Source organism: Dendropsophus ebraccatus, chromosome 6, assembly GCF_027789765.1.
Source record: "Dendropsophus ebraccatus isolate aDenEbr1 chromosome 6, aDenEbr1.pat, whole genome shotgun sequence".
Taxonomy (NCBI): Eukaryota; Metazoa; Chordata; class Amphibia; order Anura; family Hylidae; genus Dendropsophus; species Dendropsophus ebraccatus.
In genome coordinates, this window is record NC_091459.1 from 130,420,739 (window position 1) to 130,445,438 (window position 24,700).

Below are 24,700 nucleotides of genomic sequence, written 5' to 3' on the forward strand. Positions count from 1 at the left end.
GTAAAAGTACAGATAAAGGTTAAATACTTGCATCATTGTATTATTGACCCCTAACCTGAAACTACTGAAGAGAACAACATGGATTATTTCATTAGAATGTGGGATACATTAAGCAGCAAACAGTCAAATGGGTTATCCAGAATTAGAAGAAACACAGCTACTTTCTTGCAAAAACAGCACCACCCCAGCCCTCAGGTTATGTGTGGTATTGCAGATCAGTTCTGTTCACTTCAATAGACAGGAGAAGTGCTGTTTCTGGAAGAAAGCGGAGATGTTTTTCTAAGCCTGAATAACCTGTTTAATAGGTTGGAAGCATGATGTGCACGCTGTTTTTGTTTTTTTTCCAAGGATCATTGCCTGCAACACTCACTACTTTAGCTGGATCTTCACAAGAGGACCAGTAACTTCCATAAGCTGTGCCCGCACCATTATGTCTGAATGGCAGCTGTATTCTTAAAATGGAGCCCCACTTTGCTGATTGATCATGGGATCCAAGTGGCTTTACAGTGTGTTGAGGGTCTCTCTGTAAGACCATCTGCACTTCCATTCCGGTTTGTTGCCATCCCATCTAGGGACCTAACAATGATCTGCCATGTCTGAGAGCTTATGCCCGGCCCTTTTGTAGCATAAATAGCTGAAAATGTTACTGCTGGGTATGATAGGTCAGAACAGGGCGTCATATTCTTTTGTTCTTTTTTTTCTTTGTAACACAATGTTGATGGCTGGGGGGCTTGTGCATCACTTATTTAAAGGGGTTGTTCATCCCAAAAAAAATACTTTCAGATCAAATGGTCCCAGCAAGTGCCAGAGATTTGTAATTTTCTTGTATTATGGTGCGTTTACACAGTCAGATTTATCTGACAGATCTTTGAAGCCAAAGCCAGGAACAGACTATTAACAGGGATCAGGTCATAAAGGAAAGCCTGAGATTTCTTTTCAAATCCATTCCTGTCTTTGGCTTCCAAAATCTCTTTGTAAATGCACCCTTAAAAAAAAAAATCTCTAAGTTTTCCAGTACTTATCAGCTGCTGTATGTCCTGCAGGAAGTGGTGTATTCTTTCCAGTCTTACACAGTGTTCTCTGCTGACACCTCTGTCCATGTCAGGAACTGTCCAGAGCTGTAGCAAATTTTTCCCCATAGAAAACCTCTCCTGCTCTCCAGACTGGAAAGTATACACCACTTCCTGCAGGACATACAGCAACTGATAAGTATGGTAAGACAACATTTTTTTAATAGAAGTAAATTACAAAACTCTGGTACTTTCTGTTGCCAGTTGATTGAAAAGAAAAAAAAAGTTGGTGACCTACCCCTTTAAGTAAGATGTCACCAGGATGCAAGATAGGACGATGACAAGCCGACAGGGGCAGAGTGATGAGCAATGTTCTAATTGGAGATGTTACTGTGCCACATACCACCAGGGCTGTATTAACAGCTGCTGCTGCCCTAGGCACTAAACCTGAGGATGCCCCATCTTCACGCACCTATTGGTGATACCAGACCTGACCAATACCACCATACCCCCCACCCCCCTGGAAAAGACACCAGATTTACTGGCAAGTCTGAACGCGAGGAGGGAAACTAAAAAAATAAAAACAAAAAAATTATTTTTTTTGTGTCCCCCTGCTCCCTGGTGCTGCCGCCTGCAAGGTGCTGCCCTAGGCACCGGACCACGGGTGCCTAATGGTAAATATGGCCCTGCATACCACCTACATAACCATTGTAAAGAAAGAAATTGTTAGCATTGTAGGAATTATTGAAGGACAGTGACAAAGAGATGATGGTGGTGACTCGGCCTCCTGTCTACCTAGATCTCAATCGTATCCAGCATCTGTGGGATGTGCTTAAGGGTACAAACACACACGGCATATACGCTGCGTATTTACTGCTGCGATACGCAGCAGATTAGATCTAAATAACTGAACACAGTATCAAATCTGCTGCGTATCTGCTGTGTGTGTTTGTACCCTAAGAAACAATCCCCATCCATGGCGGCCGAACCTCACACCTGGACACCTTCACAATTATGTGGTATCCAGGCCTTGATGGAGGGATCCAAGCAATGTTAAGCAGGTGGTTTTATTGTTGTGGCTCATTGGTATTGACAGAATAGCGGAGATGTATGCATATGTTGAAAGATTGGTAAGTGCAGTCATTTTGTCTCTCAGTCCAGTCTAGTTCTTCTTATTCTTCTTCTTCCTAAAAATGGAAACATGGATCTAAAGTTAGTCTCTTGGGCTTTGATTTTACTTTTCAGGGTAGCTTCACTCACAACAAGTCACTGCGGATTTTCTGCTGCAGATCCGCAGCAGATTAGATCTAAATCACTGAACACAACGTCAAATCTGCTGCGGATCCTGTACGTGTGAATGCACCCTTAGGGTACGTTCACACTTACCGGATCCGCAGCTGATCCACAGCATATTTCATTCAATTAACTGAATACAGCATCAAATCTGCACCATCAAATCTGCTGCGGATCCTGTAGGTGTGAACGCACCCTTAAAGTGTCACTGTCATTTTTTTTTGCAGAAATCAATAGTACAGGTGATTTGGTGATGCCAATGATGTGTTGGGATTGAATCACAAAGTAATAAGGAAAAATACACAGCAATACTGAATGCAAGGGTGATTTTGAGCAGGAGTTCGCTCTCCATGTGTATAGGATGTGTCCTCCATCTACGGCATTCAAATCACATTAAAGGGGTACTCCAGCGGGGGGGCACTTTTTTGCTGGGATCGGGGAAGAGGTGGCTGAGGGAAAAGACGTCCACTCACCTCCCCGGTTCCAGCTCAGCCAGTCAGTGAAGGAGGCAGGATCCGTTTCAAGTCCGCTCAGATCCCGTCTCTGTCACTGACTGGCTGAGCGGACCTGAGACGCATCATCTCGGGCCCGCGTCAGACACCAGGAAGCGGCTGGGAACCAGAGCGCCGCGATGCAGGACCCGCCGCTGGAACCGGGGAGGTGAGTGGACGTCTTTTCCCTCAGCCACCTCCTCCCCGATCCCAGCAAAAAAGTGCCCCCCCCCCGCTGGAGTACCCCTTTAAGGCTAAATTCACACAGAACGTATCCGCTGCGGATACCTCCCCTGTCATTTCCAATGTGATTACATACTTGCAGCAATATTGTCATCCCGCTGCCAGTATGCAAGTCCCGGCTCCATTAACCCCCCACAGCTGGGAAGATACATTACCTGTTCCATGATCCTGCCACATCAGAAGCTCCCGGAGGTCAGGCGCAGCCAATCAGTGCATGGCCCCGCCGCAGTCACTGATTGGCTATGTGGGACCAACGGGAGCTTCAGATGTGGCAGGATCATGGAACAGGTAATGTATCTTCTCGGCGGCAGGGGGTTAATGGAGCCGGGACTTGCATACTGGCAGCAGGATGATAATTAGAGATGAGCGAATTTGCCGAAGTTCAGGTTCGCATGAACCTGAACTATCGGCTTCTGATTCCCGCTGTCTGCAGCCTCCGTAAACAGGGTGGATACAGCGTAAGGACTGCCTTGAAAACTGGGATACATGTCTGTATTCTAGTTTTCTGGGCGGTCCATAAGGCTGTATCCACCCTCTCCACAGAGCGGGCAGACAGCGGGAATCAGAAGCCGATAGTTCAGGTTCATACGAACCCGAACTTCGGCAAATTCACTGCTAGTATGTAATCACATTGGAAGTTACAGGGGAGGCATGCGCAGGGGATTTCGCTGCTAACTCACAACTCACGTCTTGTGTGAATTTAGCCTAACTACATACAGTATTGTAGACACCTTAACCTATATATATATGTATACAGTGATCCTTCAACTTACAATGGCCTCAAGATACAATATTTTCAACACACAATGTTCCTTTCTGGACCATCGTAACTTGAGATCAGACTCAACATACAGTACAATGCTACAGTCAGTCAGAATCTGCGGCACATATAAATAACTAGGTGATCAACCAATGAAACTGGTAGTGAATTGCCTGCACTGGTTGCCTGTCTAGTAGTGATTCTCCAGAGTATTGTGTGATACTACATGTCCTGTACTGCTCTTTACCTGGACCAGTTTTCCATAGAGTTTTGGTCTCAACATACTGTACAATGGTCGTCCTGGAACCAATAAATATCGTATGTTGAGGGACCACTGTATATATAACCCCTATAATAGATATATTACCTCTTAAGGGTGCCTTCACACCTACCAGATTCACAGCGGATCTCACTTCTGCGGATTCGAAGCGAGAACCGCTGCGGATCCGGTATCAATTCACCCCTATGATAGCACATATTCGCAGGGGGATTGACATCCCGCTGTGAATATGTGCTTTAACTCCCTGGTGCCCGCAGCCCCGCCGCCGCATCCCCCCCATCCCGGCCACATCCCCCGCCCCATCAGCCCAGCCCGCCGTCGCCTGCATCCCGCCGCCGAGAGCATACAGTACCTGCTCCGCGCTGCGGCTGCAGTGAGGCTGCCGGCTCCGGTCCCGCTCAGCTGATCTGAGCGGGACCGGAGCCGGGAGCCTCACTGCAGCCGCGCCGCCGAGCAGGTAATGTATGCTCGCGGCAGTCGGCCGGAGATGGGCTGATGGGGGGATGTGGCCGGGATGGGGGGATGGGGGATGTGATGGCGGGACTGCGGGCACCAGGGATGTCAATCCCGCTGCGAATATGTGCTATCATAGGGGTGAATTGATACCGGATCCGCAGCGGTTCTCGCTTCGAATCCGCAGAAGTGAGATCCGCTGTGGATCCGGTAGGTGTGAAGGCACCCTCAATGCAGACTTCAGGCCAGACCCTTTGTGCCTAAATAAAAAAAAATTAAGAGCTTTTCTATTGGTTACCAAGGGCAGTACCTGCAGTACACATCACAGTCATCAGTACAGTATTGTAACATAGCAGTAACAGTACAGCCGCGTCAATGTTCTGATTAAAGAAGACCTGAGGGTCTGTTTTATCAAATCCATGTAATGGCCATGTAATAACAAATCTAGCCATCTTTTCTTATGGCTCTGTGAGAATAGAGATCTATAACTCCATAACCAACTGGGTGTTACCAATAGGGGGCGTGTCTGCACACAGTGTGTGACACTATCCAGTCAGAGCCAACTATGCAGGGACACGTCCCCATTAGTAACACCCAGTTGGTTATGGAGTCATAGATTTATAGTCAGAATGAACGGCACATCACACAGCTATAAGAATAGGTGATACAGAATTGTCATCTCATTGGGAATACAAGGCTTTACTATAACACACAGGTCAGGTGTGGTGACAGGTGCCAGAGGTTGGACACATAGGCCATCCATGTGTACATGCGGGAGACTCACTGAACATATTGTGCATATTTGAGCTGACTTATTAAGTTAAAAAATGTAAACTACATCTGCTTGGAAAATTTTATTAGTTTTAGTAAGTTTATATATCATACTAAACTAATGGTACGATGTAGTCTCAATAGATGTGCTATAGATGAGTGGTCCAATACATTACGTACTGCATACACTACACATTTAACACACAAAAAAAACCGATGACCCTATTTTCTTTTTTTCATTCATCTTAAAAGCTCACCTTAGACTCCTCATGGCTTTTCTGACCCAAGCTTCTTTGGGGTCGGTACAGACTTTCCGCCCTTTCTTTGTGATGAAGCTAAAAATAAGAATAATTTAGTGAATTTCAGTGAACTTACTTAGAACACCTGCAAAACATTGTCTCTCTATCCATATACTGAGTGGACACACTCATTCTTATGTAATATAAACCTGTGCTGTGCAGTGACTGCCATAGGCTGTAGATATCTCATTGTTCATAGTTAGAACTGCAGCAACATCCCCCTCCTCCCCCTTCTTTCATTACCTGGTTCATGCTAAATAAACAAACAGGAAAAGAGGAACAAGGTGAGGAAAAGGCCTTCTCCACGATTATGATAGGCTTTAAAACTCTCAGTTGTATTTGCCCTATTTGATGCCTGTGGTGTTATTGCTGTTTGTATACAGTGACACTGACACTTTAAGTTATTCTTCATGGACAGTATCGTTGGAAAGTTGATATACATGCAAATTGTTCCTTTCCTGGAGCTGATGGCGGTTACAAACCTTATAAAACACTATTTTCTCAGCCAAGTGTCAAGTAGGCAGGGTAAAGGGGCCTAAGTGCCATAGCCTGGCGTGCCTTCTAGCTCACCCAATGGTGTCTGCACGCTTAATAACATATACAGTTGACAGATTCCCTTTAAATATACATAGTATGGTCACAAAATATGGGCATTATGTAATATGCTGAAAGCAATTATTACAGGACTAATTTAACATTACAGTTTCCAGGTTGTGTTCTTTTAACAAACATCTTAGGCTCCTCACTAAGACTTCCCCAACTATTCCACACCCACAGGGCCATGCCCACTAACAACGCCCTACTTGCTGTCCCACATAGCTGCCCATGGCCTCTTGTGGTGGCGCAGAGGATGAATGTCTCTCGGCCTCGTCACAGTTTTCAACTGGATCTTCATCCTAAGTTGTAAGCTATGATGTCCATAGTGAATCTGATAAAGGGGAAGGGATCTAGATCATTTTCCCCCAGGTGTTCCTGCTCCATGGGCTCCATAGCTACTGCATGGTCTGCCTTCATGGGATGTACAAGAGAATCTGGCTGGCGTGACTAAGCTTCTGAGCATGTGTGACCACCAACACTGAAGACATTAGGTGGACTTAAAGATGTAAGAGGTGTTATAACAAACATTTATAAACCTATCTAAAGACAAGATTTTTTTTAAATACAGTAGTTCCTTTGTAAAAACTTTGTTTAATGTAAAAATTATTCATAGGGCAACTCTTTATGCACACAAACTATGAAATCAAAGAAGCCACTTACATGATGGCGTCAATGGCGCACACCTCGCTGCTGCTCTGAATTGTGAAGCTCTTGATGGCGACCATGGGTAGAGTCTTCCTATAGTAGGTATAGCAGCAATCAAACGCTCCTGCAGACACATCTGCTGTAAATACATAAGAGAAGGGATAAATGTAAGATCATCATAGCAAAAGTTACTTATCACACTGGGTCTTACTCCGGAGTACCACTGTGATCCTGAGATACATCTGGGGGAAGTTTATATGACGATGTCTGTCCTTAGCTGTCGCATATAGGGGAGCTAGCTACATAGAGTGGAGGTGGGTTGCAAGTTCAGATGAGCGACTATACAGTAAAAATGAATCACTTGATTAGCTTGGCAGTCGGCTGCATTTTAAGTATGTGCTGCTCCTCCCCAAGTTCCTGGAAAAGCTGGATCCAGTCTTGGGAAAAGTCTTCCAGTTTCCCAGGACTGGATCCAGCTTTTCATGCCACCCAAAGTAGAGCAGCCCGGTTAGCATCTGTAATTAGATGCTAAGAGCGGGGGAACTGTACCGATATGCGCCACGCTGTAATGACAGAGCCCCGCGTCTGCTTCATTACAGTACGGTGCATATCAGTACAGTTCCCCCGCTCTCAGCATCTAATTACAGATGCTGTCCGGGCGGGGAAGACTACGTTACAGGCATTCCACGTCCATGTTCCTTGAATGTGGGAATACAGCCTAAGGTTATCACTGTAGTAATAGTAATAGTAGTAAGAACAAGGGCAACTATTTTATTTATCTATCTATCTATCTATCTATGGCCTATCTGTCTATCTATCCATTAACTATATATCTATCTATTTATCTATCTATCATCTATCTATCTATCTCCTATCTATCTTCTATCTATCTATCATCTATCTATCTCCTATCTATCTATCCATCTCCTATCTATCTATCTATCTATCTATCGCCTATCTGTCTATCTATCTATCTATCTATCTATCTATCTATCTATCGCCTATCTGTCTGTCTATCTATCTATCTATCTATCTATCTCCTATCTATCTATCTCCTATCTATCTATCTATCTATCTATCTATCTATCTATCTATCTATCTATCTCCTATCTATCTCCTATCTATCTATCTATCTATCTATCTATCTATCTATCCATTATCTATCTATCTATTTATCTTTCTATCTAGTGTAGAAAAAAGCCGCACATCCATATAGTGCGGAATGGGTGCTTTCAGAGTAGGTCCTTTGGCCAGGCATCCCAAAAGTATACAGCAACAGTCCACAGCACACCAAATAATAATAAATGGAGATTTATTCTATTAATAAGGTGTACCTTACTGATGGAATAAATCACCATGTATTACTATTTGGTGTGCTGCGGACTGTTGCTCTATCTATCTATCTATCTATCTATCTATCTATCTATCTATCTATCTCCTATCTATCTATCTATCTATCTATCTATCTATCTATCCATCATCTATATATATCTCTTTTCTATGTCCTATCTATCTATCTATCTATCTATTATCTATATATCTAATCTATCTATTTATTCATCCATTCACTTAGTCTACAATCACCTACCTCTTCCATGCATCACACAGTAAAGAAGACCCAGTATAGCTACAACATATGAAATCTTCTTTACAGGTACTTGATCCATTTGAGCCATGGCGTCTGCATATCCTGGGGAGCTGAACAGTTTCCCTATTTATATAGAATAAATAATGCAATCCTACATGATGAATATTCATGTACATGTACTAGGATTTTCCCTTTTATTTCCCCTCACCCTTTAGCATAGCTAGCTGTTGTATATCATGGTCACCATATGCAGCTAATAAGCACCCTGGGCATTCCCTGATTATGAAGTTGCAGAATAGTAATCTGACAAAAGTACCCATATAAATAGTGGGTGTTTTTTTATCCTATGGATTGGATTGGATGGGATTAGTCTGATGTTGCTGACGTAATATGTATTCTCGTTAATTAACATATTGTGTGCAACACAGGTTACAATTTACTAAAGGGGAATTTTAAAAGGTAATCAAATAGATGAACCCTGTCAACTCTCCTGTATGTAAAATAAAGTAACACCTAGAACACCTATACTTAAAACTGATTACCTCCTCCATTATTGGTCTCTAAGTATGTATAAAATAGTTACTGAGGACTGTCAGTATTGGATATGACAGCTATTAAACCGCCTAGATGCCACAGTAAATAGCTTCCACAGCATCTAGGCGGTTAGATGTTGAGTGCCTGTCCTGTGTAGTAATGATATTTCTGTACATTGGTTCATAATAGTTTGAGATTCCCTAGTGACTGGCATAGTCCCTAAGGACTGACACAAGTGTGATATGGGGCCGATGTTCGAAAGAGCTCTAGGTCTTCCAGACCTTTTTAGACCTGTAGGCTTATGTCACTGTTGTTATAACTTTCAAAATCTAAATGAACTGTAGATGGGATATAAAGCAAGTTTTCTATATACAGTAATTTTTTTATCATGCTGTAAAACAAAGCTATACTTACCAGAAGTCCAGGTGTGAGTGCACAGATTACCTAGGTTTCCATGATAACTAAAAAAAAAATGTTTATTGCAAACTTGCTTTATTTCACATCTACTGTACTGTTGATTTAGGCTTTAAAAGTTATAACAACAGTGAAACTTTAAAGTGACTGTACCACCAGGCCCAGGCTGAAGCACTGGAGGCGGGCCGACCCACCCTTAGTGGGAGGAAACCCTAGCCCCTCTATGATTGATTCAAATGGAGTCACGTCATGGAGGGGCTGGGGTTTCTTCCCACTGGGGGTGGGTCGGCCCGCCTCCAGTGCTTCAGCCTGGGCCTGGTGGTACAGTCACTTTAAGGCTATGTCCCCACACAGTATTTTTGCTCAGTATGGGAAATTGAAGTCTATAGTTTTATAAAATTGGGCTTGCTTTTTTATTTATTAATTCATGATATAGAGTAAGGGTGTCAAACTCAAGTATACAGTGGGCCAAAATAAAAAAATCGGGCAGGCCAATGTGGGCCAATCTTGATAATTATTGAAGTGCGAATGCGGTGTTCCTGGCACTGTCAGTGGTGTGCGTCTCCCAGCGCTGTGCACTATGATAAATGCGTGACAAATTGCTGTGATATGATAAAACCCCAAGCCATGTAATAGCCAACCCCCCCAATATTGCCCCATGTAGTAGCCAACCCAACCAAAATGGCTCCACATATTAGCCAGCCTTCCTAATAGTACCCAAATAGTATCCAGCACCCCAAGTGTCCCATATAGTAACCTGCCCTCCCCCATAGTCTCTTTTATAGTAGCCAGCCCTCCCCCATAGTCTCTTATATAGTAGCCAGCCCTCCCGAAAAGTCTCTTATATAGTAGCCAGCCCTCTCCCATAGTCTCTTATATAGTAGCCAGCCCTCCCCAGTAGTCTCATATTTGTAGCTAGCCCTCCCCCATAGTCTCATATAGTAGCCAGCCCTCCTCATAGTCTCTTATATAGTAGCCAGCCCTCCCCAGTAGTCTCATATTTGTAGCTAGCCCTCCCCCATAGTCTCATATAGTAGCCAGCCCTCCTCATAGTCTCTTATATAGTAGCCAGCCCCCCCCCCCCATAGTCTCATATATAGTAGCCATGGTGGGCCAGATGTAATTCAATCTCTGAATTGCCTGGCAGGCCAAAAATAATGGCACCGCGGGCCAGATTTTGACATGACTGATATATAGGATGGGATTTGCGCACTAAGCCTTGTAGTCCAGTTTATGGAAAATGTTACAAGCCAACTTGTCTTTGAGAATCCACTTGGCAAATGAGGTTCAATGTGAATAAATTTGTGTCTGGCTACTATTAACCTGCATGGCTGATCCAGTACACTATGTCTTGGAGAAGAAGAACTGGGAGAGTCACTTGTTGAGAAGGATTAGGGTGTACCTGCACGTCATAGACTGCAGACTAGCACGCTATGTCAATCAACTGCTTCTGATGCCAGCAAAATATTATAATGTATTAAAGGGGAACTACCAGCAGGTTAGACAAATCTAACCGGCTGATAGCTCCCTATAGTGCACAGAGCGATGAGGAAGAAGGTACATTCATCCTCAATGCCGCTCCAGTGCAGTTTTAGGCCAGGTTCACACTATGTATGACACAGACAGACGGTGTCGGTGAAGTTCAAACCGTCCAGTACTGCTGTACCAGCTGGATGAACGTCATTTCTTTTTAATTGGGATGGGGGCACATTCAGGTTTGCCCACATTCCAATTATCCATAGCAGACAATGTAAAGTGCTGTCAAATGTAGTTCGGGGTAATTCGTATTCGTAAGACCAAAAGGAGACTCACATACTGGAGGAGCAGATGTGAAAAACATATAGGTGAATAAAGGGCAGATTTGTGATGATGTAACAGATATGACCACACAAATGACTTACCACAATTTCAAAATGGTTCACTGTCTATGAGGATAATATCTTAAATAATATGTAATTGTAAAACATGTTAACTGCACACAAAACACAGACCCCACCCTGTGAGGTGTTCAGTTATAACCTCTTATTTTTATTTGTGCACAAAAAATAAAAAAAAACTTTTAATAAAAATCATCTGATTGAGGCTATGTTCACACTACGTAAGTTTCCGGCCGTAGTGCGTTCTGTGAATAAGCGGCCAGAGATTTACGTAGTTTGCGTACAATGGAAAGTATACGATCTACGGCTGCACAGTTCACACTACGTAAGAACTTACGCCCGGATCGTATGTGGCGCCGTAAAAAATGAACCAGACCATTGTTTTGGGACGGAAATGCTGTAACTTACGCCAGTAGCGTAACATGCGGTCCCGTAGGGAGTGGTGATTTCTTCATTTTTGTACTTTGATTTGCTGATCCAAAAGGTTCTGTGGGGTGTCGGGGGCTAGGCGAAGATTTCCAAATAAAAGACCGCTGTCAGATCGCTACGTACGGCGCTCGGGAAGCGTAAGTAGACTACGGGCGTAAGTTTGCGGACCGTACGTAGCCGGCCGCAACTTACGTAAATCCCTGGCCGGAGTTTCACACGTATATATCCGGCCGCGTAAAATATGCGGCCAGACATATACGTAGTGTGAACATAGCCTAAAAAAAAAAATGGCTGTGCACCTTGTTCGGGGGCTCAGTTACAGTAACAGCACTCTGATGGGTAAATCGAACAAAAACACCTTTTGAAGCAGCAGGTAAGCAGCAGTTTAAATTTAATCTTTTAGATAAAATATTCTATTATACAACTAGATAGTACAGCACTACATAATATCTTGTGATAGGTGCCAATTGTGAAATTTAGCTCTGCTACAAAAGCCAAGCCAATATCCCATGCCTTCAAAGACTTTCCAGATGGAAGAAGGCCAACGCAGCACTCCACCTACACCAAATATATCATGTCTCTGTCAAATCTACTTGCGTCTTCATTTTCCCACATACACCTTAATCTTAACCAAGAAGTGCTAATGATTTACTAGTTGTCAGATACAGTGACGTGGGTAGGGGTGGTGGCTTAGCTGCCAATGAACTCAGGCAAACACCTTCCAGCATATAGCTGTGACCTGATTGCCTAGCTCCCTCTCCCTGCAACTTTTTAATGGATTTTTCATTACAATAAAGAAGACATTTTCATCCTGGGTGAGTGCCGATTTCTTTACTCTATATGCTATATTGGATCCAGACTTTTTATGATCTGAGCACCCCCGCATAGGATGTGTTTTATATGTGTCTAGTGAGTGATACCATAACGGGTTAAGCTGAGCTAGTAGTGCCGAGTCTGTGTCCTTCTGGAGAGTAATACCTTCCAGCATATTGTTAACACTCTGGGGGACATTTACAAAGGCTGCGCCACTAGTGTACGCCCCTTCTCCCTGGCTTAAGGCCCTATTCCTCGGAACGATTCGTCCCGTGGAATAGAAGGCAAAGATCAGCCGACATCATTCATGTCGGCTGAACGTTGCGTTGTTTGCCTTAAAAACACGTTGAAAGACAAACGACTCATACAGCAACAATGCTGTATGCTATGGGCTGCCTGGACAATCTAGCGATCACCAGGGTAGCCCCCCGCACCTCCCCACAGCACCCCCCGGACTCACCCGCTTGTTTGCTCCTCTCAGTCGGCCTGTGGTATAGGGCCTTTACACCTGTCGTTTCTCCCACTTGCCCGATGGGTGGTTGGGGGGGGTCACGGCAAGGTGGGGAGGAGGCATGGCCTCCTCCCACGCCTGATTTGTCGTGATTTATGCCTGCTTGCAGGCGCAGGACCGGACGTATCTATTAAGAGGCGTGGGCCTCTTAATAAATCCGGACTGGAAAAATGGGATGGGGCCTAATTTACGCTGGTCTTTGTAAATGTCCCTCTTGAGTTGGGAGGAAGTGCTCTATGTCTTACCTTCCTCCTAAGCGACAGTCCCGTGCTGTTACATGGGGTAAACTCCTCTCTGGAACACATTTAGGATCACTGCCGTCTCATCAGGCCTTCCCCCGTCCATTGATTATCATTAGTAGGGGTGGGCCGGATGACACGGCAGTGCTCCTAACGGGGCTCCAGAGTGTAGTTTATCCCAACTCACAGCACGGGACCAGCACCGTGGAGGAAGTTAACACACATACCTTCCTCCTTAGTGTCCTGGCCCTATAGGGGGCGTTCAGCAAGTTAGGTTTGTCTAACCTACTGATAGTTCCCCTTTAATGTGCCATTGGGTTCCAGTATGGTGACAGTACAGTATGTAGAATCTGCTGTGTAAATTAATTTTTCCATCCTCCCTCCGGCTTCCACCTTACCGATCAGGTTTGGTGGGGACTGTGATAAGTTCCAAGATTGCTTTATCAATCAGTGCACACCCTGCTCACTCCCATGCTGATAGATCAGACATGACATATGGTTGTATGGTTGTAGTACATTCATGGTAACTAATGATGCTCTCCAAGTATTTGATCATGCTTATTAGTGTGCAGTGGTGGAAGCAACATTGAAGGAGTATTCCAGTATCAAAAATAAATTTATATTTTCTTATGAGAAATAACTGTGCATCATGGAGGGGACTGTGAACACTCTCTATGGCCCAATAACAAGAGGGAGAAGACCACCATGAAAACACCTTGTCAGCATTCTAGAGTTAATCTTATAATACTATGCAGGTATTAAAATGATAGGTATGAACGGATTGATGCTTCTACAGGTGCAGTACATGGTTATGTGCACCACTCCCTGGCTTGCTGATGTCCATCTCCATTATAAGTCTATGAAGACCTTTGTGTAGCAAGACAGAAAAGGTAGCAGTTTTGTGTTCCCTGTGTTTTCAGGATAATATGTAAGTGTTGGATGACAATGCTGATAGAATACATATTGGGGAACATTTATGAAAGCTGTGCCATTGGCGTACGCCAGGGAGATGTCTCAGAGTCGCCCCTTCTCTATGGGATGCCAGCCGTATCCCCTGCTCGCCTGGTAGGTTGGAAAGGCGGGCATGGCAAGGTGAGAAGATCCTGATTTATCCATGATTTACACCTGCTCGCAGGCAGAAATCATGGCCGAAATCTACACCTGCTCAGGAGCAGGCTTAGACTTCTACACCTGCCATATGGCAGGCGCAGGTCAGGCCATTTTCACTAAGAGGCGTGCTCCTCTAAGGGACGTTCACACTGAGCAAATACGGAGGAATTCCGCAGCGGAGCTCTCCGCCGTGGAATCCTGCCGTGCTCAGTGTCCCGCTGTGAGTGAATGAGAGGGCGCGCGCTGCGGAGGAGTGCGCACTCTCCCATTAAGATGATATGACACACTGAGGCAAGCGTAATCCGCTGCGGAATTACGCTTATTTTACTCAGTGTGAACATACCCTTAGTGAATCCAGCGTGGCCTAATTTAAGAACCGCGTACGAGTATGCCTGACTTCATAAATATATCCCCCATTGGGTAGATTAAACCTTGTGCAGATGAGCAGTTACCATAGCAACCAATCAGAATCCATGTTTTATTTTCAAAGGCCAAAGTAAAAGCTGGATTCTGATTGGTTGCTATGGTAACTGCTCCACTACACAATGTTTAATAAATCTCCCTCAATGACCCTGGAGCCGGTCGTCTGCTGTCTTCCCCTTCTTTGTGTATTTTGCTCCTAGAGATTATATCATCCATCACTAAATAACAGAGCAACAAAGACGACACTTGAAATAAACATAATTTATTGACGGACGTTACAACAGATCATACATTTAAGTAATTTAGTAGTCGGGAAGAGAATAAAATATAGAATAAACTAAGCTTCAGAGCTTACAAAAATAGCTATAATACCTGATGCAATATGAATCAAAGGAAGGAAGGAACACAAGTCAGTTTCAAAAGAAACAATATAGTGCGACTTTACAATCAAATTTTTCCCCCCTGATGCTTCAGCCAAAAAAACATCAGATTGGAACCAAACATTCACAAAAAAAAAGAGAAAAGGCGGCCGATTTCACTATTTAAAAAAACGTCTGTTTTTACCACGATTTAACTGACTGCAATGGCGATACATTGAAGTCAATGGGAAGACGGAATCCCAATGTGCACAATGTATTGAATAACGGACGTTTTTACCGTGGACGTCAAAATAATGAACATGATCATTATTTTCGGACGTCTTTTGCAAACAGCGGACGTTTTTTATTAGTTATTCACACACAGTTTTTCTTTTGTCACCGTTCTTTCTCCGTTTTTACTATTAAATTCAATGGACTTTTCAATTAAGTCACGTCCAAAGGCCAATTAGTAATCCACTAGACTAGAATAATGTACAAACACCAGTCATTGCACTAAGGCTAGGTTCACACTGCGTTTTTAGCATCCGTTTAACGGATCCGTTTTTTTTAACGTCCAGAAAAATAGGGTCAGCAACGTTTTTTGGATCCGTTTTTTTTTATAATGGAAGTCAATGGAAAAACGGATGCACACAAATGAATCCGTTTTTTGCAATCCGTTTTTCATGCGTTTTTTGCAAAAAACGGATGCGTTAAAAAACGGATGCTGAAAACGCAGTGTGAACCTAGCCTAAGGGGAGGCAAGGCTGCTAAATAACGTCCGTTATTTTAGACTCAAAATGATGGATGTCATTTTTAATGGAGCTGAAAAAACGTTGTGTGAACATAGTCTATCTGTGTATGAGCAAAAAATGGACAAATAACACAATGTAAAGGAGAGGAAGCCTATAGGATCAGTAGGAAGGTAAGACATTACCTAAAGGCGGCTTCAATCTCCTATTTCCCCTGTATTACGTTGTGTAAACCATTAATGGGTTAAATGTGTTAAAATGTAGGGTACCCTATATTAATCTATAGGCCCCTTTAATTATTACACAATGAGATTACACCTTTTAGCCTCAATATCCACAGCCACAAGGCAAGTCGTGGTAAAATCATAGGATTACAATGCAACTCCTTCTTCCCTATGGGGAATTTTATAGGAGAATACTGAAAACATCAATGTACATCCTTACTTAATGTAAGCTTATAATAAACTTAAAGCGTCACTTTAAAAAAAAAATTTTGACATATCACACATGACATAAAACATTCTGATCAGTCTGGGCCTGGATTTTCAGACCCCACCAATCGCTAGATAGAGCCAGAAGAAGCCTTCAGCTCAGCGCTTCACTCCCCTCGCTTCTCTTGTGGCATAAATTGGGACCTATTATAAGTCTATGGATCCTGAAGGTAGAATAGCAAGCCAGAGAGTGAAGTGTGGGACTTGTCATAAGTTTTTTTTTACAGGGAGAGTAAGGGTAGTATTACACGGGTCGATAGGGGCCAGATAATAACTGTAAACGAACGCCGATCTGCTAGATTGGTGCTCTTTTACTGGACCTATTACAGAGCCCGATAATCATTTAACAAGGCATGCATGGACATCATTACTGATGTCCTCGCAGCCCTTGTTTAAACTGTATACTTTACCTATCCACATTCCAGGGCTGCTCCTGCGGTCCGCTTCTCCCCGGGTCCCGCGCGCTCCAGCTTCAGAGCGGCCTGTCTCAGCTGACAGGCCACTCAGCCAATCACAGGCCGCAGAGGTCCAGGCCTGTGATTGGCTGAGCGGCCTGTCAGCTCAGACAGGCCGCTCTGAAGCTGGAGCGCGCGGGAACTGGGGAGAAGCAGAGCGCAGGAGCAGCCCTGGAGCATGGATAGGTAATGTATATCGTCAGCCGCTGGCCGTGCACCGCTATTACACGTAGTGATGCGCAGTCGGCGCCCAACAATTATAGGTTCAATTACACGGAGCGATAATCGCTCGAATCGGGCCGGTTCAGACGATTATCGTTCTGTGTAATAGTACCCCTTAAAATAAATGAAATGACAGTAAACATATCCTTTAACAGAAAAAGCCGTATAGTGGGTAATCCAGGATTTCTTTCAAAAACAGCACCACACCTGCTGTCAGGTTGTATGTGGTATTCACTTTAATTAAACTGATCTGAGTGATGCTGTTTCTGGTAGAAAACTGCCATGTTTTTCTAATTTCTTTAAATATAAAGAGAGCTGAAGCTTTCCTTCAGATGCGTAGAGAAAAGCAGTAGTGTTGAAGGACCTTTTTTTCTACTTGTCAAACTAACTTTTATATATATACTTTGTATAATAATATGACATCTACTTAGATCATATAGTCCATTAGTGTCCTCTCCTATAAGAAGATTCTTCGGTACGTCCACATCCCTCATCCCAGCAGCGTTACACGTAGTTACGTGTCTTCTTACGTCTGCATAACTTCTGTTTTTTCTTTTGTTGGTGTTTCTTACTCTTTTTTGCTAGTTTTTTCCTGTAGAAAAGACAAAGAATTTTTTTTTTAAATAATTTCTTTAATTTTTTTGCTGTTTTATGTCTAGTTCAGGGCTCCACGGAGGTGATGCATGACAAAGCATGGGCATTGACTAAACTAGACAACCACCTAAGGACCCTCTAAATATTGCCAACCCAGCAATGGGCTTATAAACTAATAGGGGGTCTTACAATGTATGACACTTAAAAAAAAACTTTTGACATATCATGCTGTAAGAAGGTTTGATCAGTTGGGGTCTGCTCTTCTCTAATCACCTAGTTGCACAAGCCAGGCTTTATAGGTTTACAATGGAGCCCATTTCCTGCAGGTGGGGAATGAAGTGCTCAGTCAAGCACTTCTCCCTGCTGTAGTGATCTGATCACCCAAACCCAACTGATCAAAACTTTTGATATGTCCATGTAAAGTGTCAAAAGTTTTTTTAAGTGACAGGGACACTTTAGAGCAGGTATGATGGAAATTGTAGTTTTGCAATAGCTGGAGGACTGAAGTTTCCCCAACCCTGTTGTAAACTATCCAGATGTTTTTAACTAAGAACTTACATAGCGGTTATCATGTCTTCAACCCACTTCTTTTCCGGGTCGGCACACAAGGTGATTCTTTTTGGTTTACCGCATGGTGTGGCATTTACTGTAAACCTGGGGGGAAAAAATTAAAGAAAAATAGTCACAAGTCATATCAGGGGCTACTATGAGGTCCCAATAGTTATACCTGTGAGAGTATGAATGTCTATGTATTTAATGTGTTAGTATAGCTGTTTGTGTATTGTCACATGTCATAAACATGTCAAAAGTTTTTTTTTCATTCAGGAAACAGGAAGAAGTGTTCAGTCAAGCACTTCTCTCTCTGTCCATAGAAATTCTATAGAAAGGTTTTAGAACCTGACTCCTGGGGAGAGAGAGAGAAAGAGAGAGAGGAGCACTTGGCCCAATTGCTTCTTCTCACTCATTCTAAGGATTGGTCAGAGTCTCCCAGACCCAGACTGATCAAAACTTTTCACATGTCTGTATATCGTATAAAAAAAAAAATCTTTTAATTTACTTTTTAACTGACAGTGAAGCTTTAAGTAGTTTCTGGTTCAGTTCTCTGTACTCAGAGGTAGCTGGTTATGATTGACTTGTCTATTCCTGTTTATGTTACGGCTTAGTGCTCGCTCATAAAGTTACTGCAGCAACGAGCATTAACAGAAGTATCAAAGTTCAAGTGATTGTTCTGTTTGCATTTTTACTTTTTATGTTTGTTTAAGTCATTGATTATACCCCCTCCCCCCCAGCACACAATCCCTTCTATTGTGTCTGCTATGGTATTCAAAGTACGACAACTATAGAGTGTAGATTGATAACCTTTCCTATATGATTATTATTGCAGATAGTTGAGAATAATCACCCCCTCCCAAAGCTTTCTATTGTGTCTGTTATACAATGGAATTCACTGCATGAAAACTAGTGACTGATATAATTCTACATAATAAGTATTATTGCAGAGGTAAGAACCTACAACAAAGGAACCAATGCTCCAAATACTAAGTATAAACCTTATAACAAGGTCGGATGCATGTAAAATATCTGTATATATAGGTTTATACTTTATTACTTTATTCTTAGTGAATAGTAAATACTGCTGTGTTCACTTTCATCTTATCTCTTAACTGAATATACAGTATGTAGTTACTTGAAGTCACGACCTTCCCACAATGTGTAAGTCTATGGGAGGAGACAGACATTATTATCTAAATGAGGCTATCATGACATGTCGGGATAGTGTAGTGTAGTGAAAGGCTATTATGAAAAATTTCTATACTTATCTAAGAGAAAGGTAAGTCTGGACACATCTCTACTTCCATCTGTTTCCACCATGAAACAGAATCAAAAACAGTAAAGGTGTTCTTCCAATAACTGTCGTAAGTCACACTAGCCATAGTGATAGTAGAATTACAAGTAGTAGTCCAGCACCAATACCACTACTGCTAGTAATACATGGGAGTATAATTGGAAACTTACACAAAAGCATCAATGTCACAGACGTCTGAGGAGTCCTGGAAATAGTAGTCTTCAAACATTGCCACTTGTGAAACCTTGAACCTTTGGTTTGTATACCTTGTGCAGCAGTCAAAATGGCCAAATACTGAAATACAAAAGAAAACAAATATAAAATATATATAAAAATATATGGAAATATATGCAAATAGTTACACAGACAAAAATTGGACAATGAGGCATTAAAAACACGTTGTGCCCACATCATCTGTGCAATGTGAACATTTCTTTCAAAGGGGTTTCACCTCTCATGAAAAGATGGCATATGCCTTTGGCACTCACTGATCATGAAGGTAAAGGAGACGCAACACTGGTGTCGCAATGCATTCCTTCTGGGTTTTCCCTGGATAGTGGAGGTTCTGGATACCCAGCTATGTAGGAACTGCGGCTACTCTCTATTTCCTCTAGTTTCCTGCACATCCTGGTGGTTGTAGCCATCACTTTATGACATGGGGATACCCCTTTAAATGTGTCGGTTCTATAACTTTGCTCAGAGATGCAAACATGGGCAGATAACTGATAAGGTTGATGGCTTTTCGCAAAGTTATGAAATCATTTTTTCTCCTAAAGCGTGAGTGTAAAAGCGTGAGTGCTAGACTGCAGCATGCAGAGGAGGTGGGGGAGGGAGAAGGCATGCATGCAGCAGCTTGTCATCATCTTTTTACACTCAAGCTTAGAAGGAAAACATGATTTCATAACTTTAACTAAGAGACAGGTATCAATAGTTTTATCACCCTATCATTGATCTGTCCATATCCGCAGCTCTGAGCATGACATAAAGCTGACCGATTTCCTTAGATATCCATGGAGATTTACTACAAATTGTGATTAAAACATGTGTCCAGTGACAAATTAATCTTCGCTTCATATCATTGCAGTTGACACACACATTCTTCCTTTCACTCTGAAAATGATTAACCAGGTGCACGCACTCTGTGCGCAGAGATAGCAGAGCTGAGATTGTTAATATTGCATGGTGGAATTTGTCATCATCACAGTGCATGAATGTGACACACTCAGCTCTGCTGTAACTCCTCTGTAAGTAAGAGTGAATATAAGAAGAAATACTGGTGCGTCTAACATAACACACACAACGATCATAAGATACTATCTATGTCCATGTTTTCTTACCTGGCGAAACAGCCGCAAGTATGATGAGTGTAAGAGCAAGTGGCATAGACAGGCTCCTGCGGGAGATCATGGTTGTCACTGTAGTTGGGAGTTAATGTGTGACATGCCTGTGCCAGGGGCTTATATATACCAGCAGAACACAATGACATGCTCAGTCCCACACCTTTTGTGTTCATCCAGGAAAGTCCCTTATAGCTTGTGACAATGTCCCTACTGCACAGAGGAGCTGGATTTTCCCAGACAAGCTGCATACTATCATACATACTTCTCCATGATGAAATAGTAGTAGCTATCTGCTTTCCTTGTCAGACCTGTAATATAACCTTGAAATGTATATGTTATTATACTACTAACCACACATGCCTCTATACAGGACTATACAAAGCAGACTACCTTCCCTGGAGTTAGTACCTCCCCTCCAGAAATTTCATGGGTTTTTCCATTGTTTTCCATAAAATTGTCAATGTATAAGTCATACATGCCAAAGGGTAGAAATATATATATATATATATATATATATATATATATATATATATACTGTATATATAGATATATATATATATATTTATTTATTTATTTTTATATATATATATATATATATATATATATATATATATATATATATATGTATAGTTTCCCCAAAAATAAGACAGTGTAGTCATTTTTGCATCCCCAAAGATGCACTATGTCTTATTTTCAGGGCAAGTCTTATGTTTACATGAAGAATTCACAAAAAAATAAACATGTATTATATACTGTACAGTAGTTGTCATCACAAACCAGCATAACCAGAGATAACCTTGGTGGCAGAGAGGGGTGGCGAGGGTCTTACGTTCAGGGAATGCCTTATTTACAGGGTAATGCCTTATTTTAAGCTATCCTGTAAATCCTCCATTATGCCTTATTTTTGGAGGATATCTGATTTTCGGGGGAATTATAAATACATACCTTGTTTCTCTGAAAATAAGACAGTGTCTTATATTAATTTTGCTCCCAAGGATGTGCTAGGTCTTACTTTCGGGGAATGTCTTATTTTTCCATAAAGAAGAATTCACATTTTATTGCTGAACAACAGAAAAAAAAACATTTATTATATACTGTACAGTCTGGAGACTGTAATGAACTCCCACAGCAACTACTGGACAACCTGTACAGCAGAGATGTTATTGCAGCTTCCGGCCACTAGGGGGAGCTCATCACGGCACACTCATACAGCACAGCAGGGACAGCGTACGGTAGTGCAGTAAGCAATGGGATAATGGCACACTGTGTGCAGCTCTACATCTGGTGGTAGGGACAACAGGGATGGTTGCTTGCCTGCACATTTAGAAGTAACAGCTGTGAAATTGAATATCAGGGTTGGTGGTCTTCATGTCCTGCATGCAGCTGCTCTGCAACGGATGGTGAAGGTAGGGGACAGCGGTGGCAAGCTAAATAGAATCACAGTTGAATGCCCTGGTGTGCTTTTTGGCAGGTATGAACAATATTGGAGCTCTGTTTAAGGCCACGTTCATACAACATAAAACAACGGCTGCTGTTGCAGATTGCAGCAACGGCCGTTGTTTACTGACCACACCCATCTGCATTGTTTTCTATTGAACCACGGCCACACTGTATATGTTCTATATACAGTGCGGCTGTGGTTCTGTGCGGCCGCACAGAAAACTGACGTGTCTATTTTGTGCGGCCACTATTCAATGAATAGCGGCCACACAGAATAGATTGTGCACACAGTGTGAAGTACGGTTCCCGGCCATACTATCCATTGTGTGCTATGCTTGATTGAAGCACGTTCACACCCGAATGCGGCGCCATTCCAATTAAGAGATAGTGATGTTCACCCGGTCGGTGTTGGATGCCGCACAAAAGATGTGATCAGCCAGGCAGCAAATCTTTTCTCGCTCATCGCTTGATGACAGGAATACAAATTATTATATCATATTATATTATATAACTTTCCCAGGAGCTCTTATTGCCAATAATCGTCTTTCGTAAAAGTGCCCTAAGATGCTTGCTTTTTTCATAATATCGGACCATGTAATATTGGCCCTAAGCTGCCCTAAGTTTACAGCACAATATCTAACGTGAAAGTTTGTCACCTAACGTCTGTCACAGTATAGTAAATTATAAAACATTTCCTGCACAACCGGCCTGACAACTTAATGTACTAATTCTTTTATATCTTCATAGCTGTCTATACAATTTAGAGTCTGGAATGTTTTTTACTAGTTATTGTTGATTTTAACCTGTTTAGGACCTGATCTAAGCATTTTTTTCAATATACGGTGATCTTTTTTCTGTAGTCACTTCAATCAAGCCCACGTTTTTTTCTAAGGAGAGATATGCTTTAATGCTGGATACGAGAAAAAAATGTTAGAGTACACAGCGCACCACGACTAGATGTGTATGAGGCTGTGTTGCCACAGGGTACCCAATCAGGGCCAATCAGGGACTAAAAAAAAGCAGCCCCAGCACACAAACCCCAACAGCCCTTGGTCTTTTTCCTTGTGACTTACGTTACATGTATAACACATTTAACACAAGAAAAGAAATAAGAGTGGAACACAGAAACACCTTATAAGTCAGGAACAGGTATATACTATCACATACACCAATATAACCAATAACACCACAGTATAGTGACCATAGAGTGGTGAGATACCAGGTCTACCCAGGTAGTCTAAACAGTAGTATTATGTTGCATAATCTTGAAGAGAATACATTGCTGATCACAGACAGGATACATAACTGTTATAAAGGATCTGTCCGCTCTCCTGTCATTCACCATAATAAAGGTAAAAGCATTTACCCTGTCTGCTCTTTATAGAAAGCAGTGCCCCATGTTAGTTTTCATCTTAAAATTTTATACTGATAAAATTATTCTGAGATATTTTTCCTTAGAGCTGTGTATTGTGCTGTTCCCCTGTTGTTCCTCCTGGGAATCTATTAACCCGCTTGAGGCTATGATCACACTGCGTATATGTCCGGCTGCATATTTTCGCGGCCGGACATATACGCGGTAAACTCCAGCTGGGGATTTATGCTACTTGTGGCCGACTACGTACGGGCCGCGAACTTACGCCCGAAGTCTACTTACGCTTCCCGAGCGTCCTACGTAGCGATCTGACAGCGGTCTTTTACTTGGAAATCTTCGCCTAGCCCCGGACACCCCACAGAACCTTTTGGATCGGCACAAAAAGCTAGAAAAATTAAGAAATCACCACTACGTACGGGACCGCATGTTACGCTACGGGCGTAAGTTACAGCATTTTCGTCCTCAAACAATGGTCTGGTTCATTTTTTACAGCGCAGCGTACGATCCTCACGTAAGTTCTTACGTAGTGTGAACTGTGCAGCCGTACATCGTATACTTTCCATTGTACGTCTCCCGCCGCTTATTCACGGAACACGCTACGTCCGGAGACGTACATAGTGTGAACATAGCCTTAAGGGGTACTCCGACACTGATTTAAAAAAAAAAATCAATCAATAAAACATAGTTTTTACATTAACTATCTCTCCGGAGTCTGTCTCTGTTTGAATTTCCCGCTGTTTGCAGGTCCATAAAGCTCTAGTTGGTGGCTTCATTTTTTTCCTTCACTTCCTGGTTTGGGCTTTCCCATGATGCACTTTGTCTCCTGTGATGTCTAACTAACTCTGTAAAACTGTTAGATGGCTTACATCTTGTTCAGCCAATCAGAGCTGAGCAACCTGTGTCATCTGACAAAGGGAGGCTGGCTTAATAGGGCTTAGACCCTCCTCCCTCTTGATGATGTCATTGTCACAAAATGGCTGCCACAGAGCAGCCTGGGGTCAACAGTCATTAGAGAAGAATGAGTTTATCACTTCCTGGTGGGGGATTTAGAG

General features: G+C 42.6%; 2 protein-coding genes across 5 annotated transcripts; both read right to left on the reverse strand.

The window, feature by feature from the left end:
- Positions 1-2,058: 2,058 nt before the first annotated feature.
- Positions 2,059-13,151, reverse strand: LOC138796069 (C-C motif chemokine 20-like). Of its 4 annotated transcripts, XM_069975971.1 has the most exons (6): positions 12,958-13,147; positions 9,379-9,425; positions 8,431-8,553; positions 6,858-6,981; positions 5,559-5,636; positions 2,059-2,197 (listed from the first exon to the last, which is right to left on the reverse strand). In XM_069975971.1, exons 3-6 carry the CDS (start codon positions 8,516-8,518, stop codon positions 2,173-2,175), a joined length of 315 nt encoding a protein of 104 aa, XP_069832072.1. In that variant the 5' UTR covers positions 8,519-8,553; positions 9,379-9,425; positions 12,958-13,147; the 3' UTR covers positions 2,059-2,172. The 4 variants fall into 4 exon arrangements, with proteins under 4 accessions (XP_069832072.1, XP_069832074.1, XP_069832073.1 ...); XM_069975973.1 differs by lacking the exon at positions 9,379-9,425 and having other exon boundaries at positions 6,858-6,978; positions 12,958-13,151; XM_069975972.1 differs by lacking the exon at positions 9,379-9,425 and having other exon boundaries at positions 8,431-8,540.
- A 3,862-nt stretch (positions 13,152-17,013) lies between these two features.
- LOC138795096 (C-C motif chemokine 20-like) lies at positions 17,014-20,939 on the reverse strand. Its single transcript, XM_069974052.1, has 4 exons — positions 20,834-20,939; positions 19,667-19,790; positions 18,209-18,304; positions 17,014-17,648 (listed from the first exon to the last, which is right to left on the reverse strand). The coding sequence occupies exons 1-4, from the start codon at positions 20,901-20,903 to the stop codon at positions 17,561-17,563; spliced, it is 378 nt and encodes a 125-aa protein (XP_069830153.1). The 5' UTR covers positions 20,904-20,939; the 3' UTR covers positions 17,014-17,560.
- Positions 20,940-24,700: the final 3,761 nt, after the last annotated feature.

Coding starts and splice junctions, on each gene's coding strand:
- LOC138795096 (XM_069974052.1), bottom strand. CDS start 20,903: ATGATCTCCCGCAGGAGCCTGTCTATGCCACTTGCTCTTACACTCATC. Junction 18,305..19,666: donor TGTGACATTGATGCTTTTGT/GTAAGTTTCCAA, acceptor TTTTCCCCCCAG/GTTTACAGTAAATGCCACAC. Junction 17,649..18,208: donor GAAGACATGATAACCGCTAT/GTAAGTTCTTAG, acceptor TCTTTTCTACAG/GAAAAAACTAGCAAAAAAGA.
- LOC138796069 (XM_069975972.1), bottom strand. CDS start 8,518: ATGGCTCAAATGGATCAAGTACCTGTAAAGAAGATTTCATATGTTGTA. Junction 6,982..8,430: donor CTGTGTGATGCATGGAAGAG/GTAGGTGATTGT, acceptor ATGTATTTACAG/CAGATGTGTCTGCAGGAGCG. Junction 5,637..6,857: donor TGCGCCATTGACGCCATCAT/GTAAGTGGCTTC, acceptor TCTTATTTTTAG/CTTCATCACAAAGAAAGGGC.